This window comes from Caloenas nicobarica, chromosome 1, assembly GCF_036013445.1.
Source record: "Caloenas nicobarica isolate bCalNic1 chromosome 1, bCalNic1.hap1, whole genome shotgun sequence".
In the NCBI taxonomy this organism is placed as follows: domain Eukaryota; kingdom Metazoa; phylum Chordata; class Aves; order Columbiformes; family Columbidae; genus Caloenas; species Caloenas nicobarica.
Genome location: NC_088245.1, coordinates 123,497,138 through 123,506,909, shown reverse-complemented (window position 1 = coordinate 123,506,909; position 9,772 = coordinate 123,497,138). Strand labels below are relative to the sequence as shown.

The window sequence follows — 9,772 nt, the reverse complement described above, 5'->3', positions numbered from 1 at the left end:
TTAAATGTGATAAATTTGACGTTGGCTGCTACCAAAAAAGGCAATTGTTGATCTCTTTTAATATAGGCATATTTAAATAATAATAGTATCAACAAATAAGAAAAGTCTAAATATCAAGCATAAATATCAATGAACTCATCAAAGTAATACAGTAGTTGAAAATGACCCAAGGCTGTAGCCGTTGTATTAAAAAAAAAAGTCCAAGAGGAAAAAGTTAAATTAATTCATTGAAAAAGGGGCTGATTCTTTCAGTTGACAAAGCAAGAAAGAAGCAAGCATGTTTAAAACAAAAAAAAGAGCAAAATGGGTTTTTTTGCAATTTATAAGGTGCCAAGAGAAACAAATCAAATTAGATGCAAAGCAGGATGAGCTGCATCCTAAAAAAACACCCCAAAATAAACCCAAAACAAAACAAAAAAACCCCAGCAATAAAAAATTCCATATTCTTTGGAATACACAACATGGTTAAAAAAAAAAAAAGAAAGAATGAACTCCAACATATAAAACCTCTCATTCACAGCATTGCTAAAACAGAAGCATTCACAGTTTCCCTCTGGGAATCTTCCTATACTTCCTTACAGTTATTATGTCCAGAAGATGCAGTAAACTCACTAAGATTTTTTTTTTTTTTTTTTTTTTCAGGTTTTAAGTCTTAAAAATAGAAATGAACCGAAACTCTCTTTAGGGCTGTGGAGACCTTCAGGCTCAGGCATGTTAGAAAGCCACAGGCCTGGAAGCAGACTGGGTACCTTCCTACCCACCCTCCCTACCTCCGGACCACCAGCTCAGGTGTCCTCCTTTCCAGAAGCTCAGCCCCTGGCGAGGGATGCTTTGCTGGAGCCACGTCGCTTGGCCAGGGGCTGGCTAATACACGCCACCACGCTGACTTCTGGAGGGTTGGCTTCTGAAAGTGATGTATGAACATGGCAGGGCCCATAAGAAAGATGGGTGTTTATGGGATACCTATGGGCACTGGGAAATGAAAGCACGCTAGTCTTGACCCATGACTACGTAAAATTCTCTCAGTATGGTCGCCACACCGCTTCCTCTAGCCTTGCTGTGGTCGCCATGTTAGTGGGGGAGTTGCTGTGGCTCCCTTCTGCCTCAACCACATCGCTTTGGTTGGGGAGGTTGGGGTTGAGGAGTGTTGATCCTGTGGAGGCGTTGGTGCAGGGGGGGTGGATGCGCGGGGGGGACCGGTCTCCCCCCGAGATCATGGAGAACTGATAGGAGCCCGCAGAGGTTCCGTAGTAGAGGTGGTAGGAGGGCGAACTGGTCTGGAACGGGCTGCCCTGGGCCTGCGATGAGCCGGGGTAGGGAGGTGGGAGGTAAGTGTGGTATCTCGTGGCTGTGGACATGGCAGACATACCAATTCCTATCCCTGAACTGACAGGTGTCGGCGTGTAGGTGAATGCTCCAGGGTAGTGCATCCGAGGGTCGGAGATGGAGGGGAGCGCAGAGAAGGAGCGGTCAATTCCCACCCGGGGGTCACTGAACGCAGTCAAGTCAGAAGCACCTGTGTGGTGGGGAAGGGAGACAGAAAACTGTTGAGCTGGCAGAATAGAGATTCTCCTGTTCGAGGCGATAACCAGCATCCAAACTCTGTTCTATGTTTAACCGAAGTGGTGCTGATACTGCCAGAACAGAGCTGTCCCTCACCTGCTCTCCAATGCAGTCATTGTCGTGCTTGTGGATCTGGATGTTCTGGACTAATTTCAGTAAAGCAGCAATTAAAGAAGAGTGCCAAGCTCTTGCCCTGTTTCGCATGTGTATATATTTGTTCTTACGAGACCTTAAAGCACACACAATCATTTGCACTTCCAGAGTGCCCTCGTCCTCCGCAGGTGCATGGGTGGGTGGAGAAGAGGGACACAGATCTCAAGCTCCTTGCCCAGCCTCACAACTCACCAGGGACACTGACAGGGCCTAAATATAAATTGTCCAGGTTCTGCATAGTCTCTCCTTGCACCCAGTTTTATTTGCCAACTCAAATGCAAAGCTCTGTGGAGCAGAGATTGTCCTTCAGGTACAGGAACATGCACAGGCAGGATTTACACACACAGGCTCAGCCCAGCTGTCAGCACTGGGGATCACAGTTCCTCATTGACTCTCAACACTGCCAAAGTCAAGATAAATCAGGTTCACTTAAGGTCTTTGTATCTGGGTCCTCATATAACACCTGCATAATTGTTACTAGTTTCTGAAAATCTTGGCACTGGTGAGTATGTAAAAGAGGACAACAATAGTACTGCCTTTTAAAAGCAGAATGATATATTTGGGGGTTGGCCTTTTTTCTTCCTTTCATATGTGCTAGAAGCCTTTCTCATCCTGCTAAGTGAAATGTTTTATAGGACAGTCAAATTCTGCTCTGCTTTGTTTGTCCCCAGTGGTAGTGTGCCCGGTCCCAATGTCTCCTTCTCTGGTGTGCAAGGATGAAACAAGCAGAGCAGATAATGGCCTCTTTAGGAAGGATCTTCATCATGACTCAGATTAATGGAAGGTGTCAGTCCCTGGAGTTGGCAGCTATGCATGATTAAAATAACAACAATAATAATTAAGAAAAAATCTTTCCAGAAGACAGCTGCTTCTGTCAGACAAGGCGTGGAGTCTGCAGAAGAGGAGCCGTGCGCTGAAGGAAATACTCATGAGAAGAAGCAGAGAGAAAACAAAGCTCTTGGCTCTGACTGGATTTAAAGCTGGAGCAGACACACTCCAGCGCCAAGTTCTGAAAGCTCGTCAATGACACAGCCAGCACACTTTGATAAATTTCTACACATTTCTTAGAAAAGCTCTGACGCATGCTGTATGCTTCCTTTTTGAGTTTGCCTCCCGTTTTTTTCTGGAAGATTAATGGGACCCTTGAACACATTTCCTTTCCCTAGACCCCAGCACCTTTAGATTTAACGTGGATTAATATACACGATGGTATGGAATGGCAGGAGTTGCCGAATAGCTAAGGTTAAAGGTGGCATCTGACAACTTGCCAGATTTTAAGTGGTTCTTCCACACCTCATTGCTGAAAAAGCAATCAGACTTCTTGAAACTGCCTGGACACATCACTTATCAGATGAGGGTTTGTTCTGCTCAGTTTGGCATAAGCAGAATAATGAACCTTAATGTCAAGATGTTTCAAGTATGTCCCATATCTTTGCTTTTTCTTTTGACTCACTGTGTTTGTAGGTGCTAGGGCCTAAAAAAAAGGCAAACTTGCTCTTTGTTCTGACAAGGAGAAATTTCTTAGACAGACAGTGTGTGTGACAGTAATGGGATTGGGGAGAAAATATTGTTAAAGATTTTTCTGGGAATACTGAATGACCTTTAATATAGAAGTATCATTTTGGAAGCATTATTAAAAACACTTAAGATGTACAGAGGTGAGCCTTCATGAACAGAATTAAGACAGAAAAGAAAGAATGATGGCATGTGAGTGAAGCTTTTCTGGGTTCCTTCACAGGTCATGGAGAAACTACGCCTGCTCCAAGGTAAATCACTTTGACCACAGGCACAAAAAGCACAGACAAGCCCTAGCGCTGGTGCTCTACCTCCATGCTCGCCACGTGCCACAAAAGAAACACAACGTGAGGTTACTCCACTCATATATGGCTGTCTTCTGTTGGACTGTGCGCTCCTGGAGGCAGCCACCATGGAAGCCTTGGGTGCTCACACCACGCACAGCACGATAAGGGCCCTGGTACACAATGAGGACATTTGGGCACTATGGCAATGTGAAAAAAGATTGCATTTCAATACTGAGCTCATTCACTCATTTGAGGGCAACCGCAGTCTCCACATGGATAAGATAAAATGTGGTTAACATCTCCATTCAATCTGACTCACATACCCACACCTACAAGTACATATGCATGAGGCACCCCTGTATCCAGTTTGAAAATCAAAATAGCTGGTAAATATTGATTTCAAAAAATTCTGTCAAAAAACCCCTGACTTTTCTAAGTTAAAAACTTGATGAGATCATTTGTTTTACTTGAAATTTCCTTGTTGATATGAAGATCTTTTTTGTTCTCTCCATTTCCTCAATTTCTGCATTTTGCCAGTGGAAAAGAGTGCAAAGGGATGAAAATACAGAGGAGAAAGTAAAAAGAGGTCTTTTCATTTTTTAAAAAAGAGTGTGTCAATGAAAAATCAGGTAGATAGACAGATAGATAGATAGATATTGTAAAACAAAAATCTTTTTTTTTCTTCTAAGAGGTTTCCTGTATTTTCAGCTATCTGTAAGATGTAATTAGCAACCAGACCTAAACAATAATTTACTTTTAGTGGGCATCATCCCTGTGACTCTTTCAAAGCAGGCTCTATATGACAACAATAGGACAGGCTGGAGCACATTCGAGTGATTCTTTCTGAGCTTAGAAGAAGCCCTGAGTATTCGAATGAGAGCAATATGTGTGGACAAAGAAGATATTTTCGAAAAAGCCATATGCAAATTTGAATTATATGGCTCTCATTCATTTTAAGAAAATTCCTGCCATTGAACACACACATATTGGTTCAATGTGTTAGAGTCAGCAGACAGTCAGTGGAGTATGGTGGAAGCCAGGGGGTTAACTTTCACATACATACTGTATTTTTATGTTGGCTTGTAAAGCTCTGCAGTACAATGTGATGAAGATGTAACAAGACAACCCAGTGCAACATTTAAAATGTCAAACCCCACCATCCTACAGTCAGTGTGTCCACCCATAGCCTGCTGTGCTCTGGTCTGAATTTAGAGCAGAGGAAGGAACCAGAACTGAAACAATCTGTGGCATTCATTTCTTGGCAGATACAATAGCTCTTCAGCACTCCAAACTACATTTATAGTTCCATACATCTTCAAAGTGCTGCTTTCTCCTCTTTTTTTTTTTCCTTTTTTTTGACAATGATATGTTGGGCCCCAAATCATATTTCTTTACTCTTTGCATAAATCCCAGCAAAGCATTGGAGAAGGCTTTGCTGTCGGGGCACCTGCAATAGACCTCACTGCAACTGGAGAGAAGCTGCAGCAGCACTGCAGGACATTACAACCCATTTGCCTTGGGAACTGGCCTCGAGACTTCGGTGAGGGGGACACTAACTTTTAGGTACTTACTTGACAGCCGGCTTGAAAGCTCTGCGGTGAGGGATGTCATGCCGCTAGCCCTGCCAGGCGATATTGGGGTGGCAGGGTGCACAGAGGGGGTGGCGATGGAGCCCAGGTACTGGTAGGACTGGTCGTAGGACCATGGTGGAGAAGGCTGGACTTGCCTTGTGTCTGCAATGAAAAAGAGACCTATAGGCTGTTTTGAATGATAAAACTTTGCAACCAAATATGTGAACGAAACCACATGGTGGAAATAGAAACTTAAATGCCAAGATAATTACATTTCAGTTCCATAATCCCCTTTGTCAAGAGACCTTCAGGTGAGTTGCTTTCTGAAATATTATTTGTGCTTCTGTGAGTTTTGATCAGTTAATTATTTCTTGTGAAGATTTTTGATATTTCACATTGATGGTGAGCAGGGAAAAATGGTCAAGGAAAAGCAGATTAAGCTTTCCAAGGTGAAAGTCTATTCATTGCTGAGATGCACTGGTATTTCTGGATGTGGGTTCGCAGCCCTTTTAGCCAAAAAGACATGTCATGCATGGCACCAAGGAGACGAAAATACTAAACTGTGAGTGTTTCTGTGCAACTGTGCAAGTAGAGAGAGAAAAAAACAAGATGAAAATGTGTGTATGAGAGAGAAGCAGAGATGGAGAGTGAAATTAGTGTCCTTAAGAAGTCAGACTCTGAAGTGGATGAATAGGATAAGGGAATTTGACTTCTTCAATCTCTTGAAAATCCCAGGCTGAATGAAATGAGCAGGTATTCTGTAAATCTATTTTATATACACTATGTATAAAATACAGAGATACAATTCAGAGTGATGCTACATCTACCAGCAGTGGTTGAACTTCAGAAACAAAAAGCCTTACACAAAATCTGTGGAACTGCCAAGCTGAAAATGCAGACACCCTACGAGTACAGGCTTTCAGTAGAAACTGCAGCTTCTTGGAAGCAAAATCTCAAAAGGCACAGATGCATAAAACATTTACAGAAAAACCTGTTGTTTTCTAGCCACACAACTACTTTGGCTGGCTTTTGAAATCAGAGGTGCATGGCAGGGAGTTTGTCCAAATCACTTGCACCAATGTAGGAACAACTCTTTTCTGTTGATTTCATCTTTGTATATGAAACTCGCATTTTTCAGTGTATAGAAATGTCTAGGTTTTGTATATTTCAAAGTGAGAAATATTCCTGCCCCTTGGCTACCCAGTTTGGGGGTTTTTTAAATTATTTTTAGTAAAATCTTTCATATTTTCTCCAGCACTAAGAGCATTCTCCTGAAGCTTCATCTAGCTAATTATCCTTTTGAAAGAAGCAAATGTTGGATGAACTACATTCAGATAAAACTGATATCCGCATGGAAGGGAAATTTCCCAAGTCCGAGATGAAGGACTTTGATCTTCCATCAGAAAGCCCATCTGGAAATTATTATTTTGTTGTGCTTTATGGAGATGAGTTTTACATTTTGTTTGTTTCATCTGTTCAGAAGGGAAGATTTATACAAAACTCTAAGCCTTTAAAAAATAACTAGTGGAGTCATTTGCAGGAGAAACTGAAGTCTTGTAAAGATTTTTCTGCTGAGTAACATATTCAAATTCAGATATTATTAATATTTTATTTTTTTCAGGCAGGCTTCCTTAAAAATAAATTCAGTTGGTTCATGCTGCTTTAAAAGCAACATCCAATTGGGTTAAATGGACGTTAGTTGAAACAAACAAAAAGACATAGGCATGAAGCCTGCCTTATTCTGAATTACAACATCATGTCATTGCTAATGTATGGTCAGTGTTTATGAAAGATGACAGGGAGACAGATGAGGGAATTCGGTCTCCAGGGGTAGCATTAGGATAAATACCACAAAGCATCTACAGAGTAAGCGTTGTAATCATACCACACTGTGTTTCAATTCTGAGACAGGGTTAATTAAAACATTACTCCTTTATTTCAGCACGTAATCCCATTGACTTCAGTTCAGCGATGTGGCTGAGCACTAGAGTCATGATACGTGTGCTGGAGGGATCCCAGCCTGGGCATGGAAGCTCCCTCGGTTCATCCTCCTGCCCAGGGAGCCCTCGATGCGCTCCACTAAAGGCTGGCACCGCAGGTGACAACTCTTCCCCTCTGTCACCTTACTCTGCAGGGCTCTGTTCAATCCTGTCACCGTAGAAGCCACTGAGCCCCTTTGGCTGGAAGTGTTTTGTCACCTGCTTTCAGGTGCTCTTAGCACTGCAATGAAGAGAGGAAAAGTCTTTCTCCAGAGCAGTCAGGGTATGTGTGAAGGGGGTGGTGCCACTCATCCTTGTTTTTCAGGCTGAGAGGAGAGAACATACTGTCTGCCTTCTCTTCTTAAACTGTCTTGTCTGGTGGGGCAGCTCTCTCGGCCAGATTTCTCCTGTTTCGTACATTGCTGGCTCTTCAGGACAAGTGACATGGTTTTGTCTGGTACCTTGCCCAGCACACGTAGGAATCTGGTCCATAAAACAGCCCCAAGTGCAATAAACATGCAGACAAGGGTAAGAAGATGCAGGAAGAGCTGCAGCAGCCACCTGGGCAGCAGCAGAAGAAAGATCTTGTCACAGATTTACTAAACACTGACAAGACTAAATTGAAATCTGGTTTCTTTCTTTTAGTGCTACTAGAATTAGCTGTATGCTGTGTCCCGACTAGAAATCGGATAATGGACTAAGTACATGTCTAGCAACATCCTGAAAGAGATTATCAAGGTATCTGACCTGCCTCATCCATTTGCTGTTATTACTGACCTCTGGGGCACTTGAAATAGTGATAGACAGCCCGAGAGACCCCCATTTATTAAACTCCTCATCCCATTAAGTCTTTCTTAAGTGAAAGTTCAATCTACCGATCAATTTTCCATCTTGGTACCTGTATTCCCAATCCCTGTATTTGCTCTTAAAGGTTGGCTTTTTGACATCAGACTGGTTAACAAGATGCGATCTATTCAGTGATGTTAATATAGCACATTATACTATATACACATATTGAAGCAGGTTGTGCTGACTAACCCCAGGCACCACCTTCACAGTTGTTCAGTAACAAGAAGAGTATCACTGTAACAGCATTTTTATGGCACCATTTCAGTATCAAGAGGCACACTCAGCTCCCAGTAAAGGCAAGGTTTGCACTTCCAGCAGCTTAGTAGGATCTGGATCAGGGGCCTCAAATAGAATTTTATTTTTTGATATCTGCTTTTCTTCAGCTCGCAGGTTACCTGAAATTAAACTGGAATTGATCCAAATTTGCCACAGGACTAGGCTACAGAAAAAGGCAACAAACTCTTTCCGAGCCCGTCTCTTTTCTGCTTTCAAAATAGAGAGGTGCACATCTCAGAACTTAGTAGCTTTGCATGGGGAACTGAATGTGTGGCTTTTGTGTGGCTGAAGTTCATTTAGTGAAAATATGCTGCAAATAAATGGAAGTTGCTTTCCAGCTCAGAATATCTGTGACGAGATTCACAGGGAGAGCTACTTCAACAAAGGGAAATAACAGGGCTTTGGGCCCACACGGTTTTAAAGCCAAACAGGATTCCAAAATAATTTAAAAGCAGATCAAAATAGCAAGAAACCAAGGAAGTTGCCCAAGTTGTTGATCCGTGCCCAGTCCTCCTGGTATTTCTCCCATTAGCAAGTACTTTCCATTTCTGCTCTTTATGGTGTGAGAAAATGTATTTAAAACATGAAAACAGTTATTAATTGCAATAAAACACTCCAGGGCGAGAATTATGGTGCAATAATTCACACCTTGCTGTGTAGTCACGAGCTCTCGGCCTCTAGCCTCATGCCTAACAAGCTATTAAGCAGAAAGTATTGAACCATCTTTCATGCCTCATCATGTTTTATTACCACGAAAAGGTTGTGTTCGGCTTGTTTTAAAAACTTGTAATTAAGCTGTACAAATGTTGCATAATCCTTAATAGTTTAATGAAACAAGATTTGGTTAGAGACTCGGGGGCGGGGGGGGGGGAAAAGCCGTTCTCCCCCTTTCATGATGCTCCCTCCGGTCCCAATATTTAGCATTTTCCCAGCCATTTTCGCCGTGGAAAATGAAAAAGCCTAACCCGAAGGAGGCGGATGGCGGTCGGTCGCCGAGAGATGCCGAGGGCAGCCGGGTGTCAGTAGGTGGCAGCGGAGCCCTTGCAGAAGCCGAGCCCTTGCAGAAGCCGAGCGCTTGCAAAAGCCGAGCCCTTGCAGAAGCCGTGCCCTTGCAGAAGCCGAGCGCTTGCAGAAGCCGAGAGCTTGCAAAAGCCGAGCCCTTGCAGAAGGCAGCAGCAGCAGCGGCGGCGGCTCCGCGCCCCGGAGCGTCCCGAAGGCGGCGGGCGGCTGCCGGCCCCCCAGCGCCGGGCCAGGAGCGCAGCGGGCAGCCTGCTTTCTAGACACCGAGTGAAATAACCAGCTTGAGCAGGAGTTTTCCCGACGCCGCCACAGCCCTTCGTACGACCTTCGTTAACACCTCTGAGTCGTTCCCGCCCGGGACGCTGACGGTGCTGTCTGAGCGCAGCTCTGCTCTGCAGGGTCACTGCACAGAGGTATAATCTCTCTTAGGAGCGGCTCTGGGTCCAGTGGGTACCTGAGAGCTCGGATGCACAGGAGAGATGTATATACCTTGACCCAATGCTGGTTCTGCTGAGCAAGGGTATCTTTAGGTCAGGGCAAACAAACACCTGCCAGGCAA

At 43.7% G+C, this 9,772-nt stretch overlaps 1 protein-coding gene across 2 annotated transcripts in view; it reads right to left on the bottom strand.

The window, feature by feature from the left end:
* Positions 1 to 280: 280 nt before the first annotated feature.
* Positions 281 to 9,772, bottom strand: part of RUNX1 (RUNX family transcription factor 1) — a 173,347-nt gene continuing 163,855 nt past the window's right edge. For both annotated transcript variants that reach the window (XM_065634502.1, XM_065634510.1), the window contains 2 exons: positions 5,090 to 5,251; positions 281 to 1,516 (listed from right to left, as the gene is read on the bottom strand). In XM_065634502.1, the coding sequence (XP_065490574.1) occupies positions 1,023 to 1,516; positions 5,090 to 5,251 (656 nt within the window). In that variant the 3' untranslated portion in view covers positions 281 to 1,022. The remainder of the gene's footprint in view (positions 1,517 to 5,089; positions 5,252 to 9,772) is intronic.